The 1,822-nt window shown below is 42.6% G+C and overlaps 1 protein-coding gene across 1 annotated transcript; it reads left to right on the top strand.

Moving 5' to 3' along the window:
- Window positions 467-1,822, top strand: LOC107619370. The gene has a single exon (XM_016321640.2). The coding sequence runs from the start codon at window positions 1,029-1,031 to the stop codon at window positions 1,419-1,421; it is 393 nt and encodes a 130-aa protein (XP_016177126.1). The 5' UTR covers window positions 467-1,028; the 3' UTR covers window positions 1,422-1,822.

The raw sequence follows: 1,822 nt of genomic DNA, 5'->3' as shown, positions 1-1,822 counted from the left end.
GATAACATTCTCAGCACAATATCTCTATAGTTAATGCATTTGATCTCAGAAAATTTAAATGCATTGGGGTCGTAATGGCTATTGGCATGTAAATTGCAGTCGGTGGTCATCTTGAACGTCCATTTCATAGTGTATGACATATATGTCTCTTACAAATCTTCCTCTTCCAACACCCATCTTGATCCTCACGCATGATTCTGTTTGGATGGCTGTCGACAGTCGTGCTTGCGTTAGGGCGAAAAAACGAGAGAAGAAGAAGAATATTTTTTTTAGATGCGATTTTTGTTTTATTTTTGCCCTAACAAACACACAACGCAATCGTCCACAATTATTTTTAATTAATTATTAATTAATATTTAGTATAGCGAATGAAAGCATGAAACAGAACTTAGTGCGGGGCACAACTGTTATTTAGTGGACACCCCATGGACAAATGCGTAAAACCATATCACCAAATAAATATATCACCGCACTCTTTTCTCCTTCCGCACACATTATTATTCCCTTCCCTTCTCTCCCTCTTTTTTCCGTTTCTCTGTGAGACATCCTTCCTCCCCTCTTTCTCCCTAATCGCAATCCCTCTTCTTTCTTTCTCTATCCACTGCACACGGCGGCGCAACACCCGTCCTCTCCTTCCCATCTATATTCTCCGCCCCTCGTTCTCCCAACCAACACCGCTTCCTCCCTCTTCCTAACACCATCCATAACCACATCTATATTTCTCTCTCTTCCATCCATTTTTGTTTTAAATTTTTAATTATTATTCTTATTTTCCTTTTTCTATTTTCTTCGCATGTCACTTTCTTATCCTCTAATTTCTTCGTTCTTTAATTATTTTCCTTAGTGACTTCTTTCGTTGTGGACCCCGCTTTTCCATTATATTTTCATTTTTCGGTTCGAACAACGAAAGAATGTAGGGGAATTTATCGGTTTTACTTCTTTGCCCCTCTCTAAACCCCGAGAAGAAGAGAACGTCGCGTCCAAGAGTATTTTAGTTGTGTTGTTTTTACGTGGCATAATCTAAGGCCATGATGATGAGTCATTACCATCACCGCAGGATGCTGCCACCTGGCAACACCAGAAAGCGCAAGCTCGCAGACGAAGCTGACAAGCCGATTGAGCCGAAAAACACTAATCGGCTCCTAGCTGGATACCTGGCTCACGAGTTCTTAACCAAAGGGACCTTGTTTGGGCAGAAGTACGAGCCTGAATCGGGTGAGATCTCGGCTGTTGTGGACCCGAAGAAGAGCCAGCCGAAGCAGTTGGTGCAAGCCGCGGAGCCGAGCCGAGACCTAGTGAGGAAGAAGGTGCAGAAGGAGCAGGATAGTTACGGTGAGGTTGCGAGCATAATGAAGACGGATGGGATCCACATAAAGGGAATCGTGAACCCCACGCAGCTCTCACGATGGATCCACATGTGAGAGGGATTCTTCATTCTTGGGTTCGCGCGTCGTCGTCGTGGTGACGTAGCGGATTTTGATTGGATGGTTGGGTATGGAGAAAGAAACGTCTTGGTTTTTAAGGTATCGTCACTCGCGTCGAGCGCGTGAGTCATTTGCGGTTAACTGTTGCTGCATAGTGCACAAGGTTAGTTTTGATATTTGAAGAGTGGGTGGAGTTGCGCTGTATTGTTGAGAAAGAATGGTGTTTGTACTTGAAAACTGTATTTTATTTTCTTATTCTTCAATCTTCTCGATTAGTTTGTGTTTAATCAATTCTTACATGTGGCGTACTTTGCATTAGTGATAATCTGCGTCCGCGATAACAAAAGTTTAATACATCGATCAACCACAACAGAAATAGAATATGCATGGATTTATCA

Source organism: Arachis ipaensis, chromosome B09 (assembly GCF_000816755.2).
Source record: "Arachis ipaensis cultivar K30076 chromosome B09, Araip1.1, whole genome shotgun sequence".
NCBI classification, from domain to species: domain Eukaryota; kingdom Viridiplantae; phylum Streptophyta; class Magnoliopsida; order Fabales; family Fabaceae; genus Arachis; species Arachis ipaensis.
This window is presented reverse-complemented; position numbering and strand designations above follow the sequence as displayed.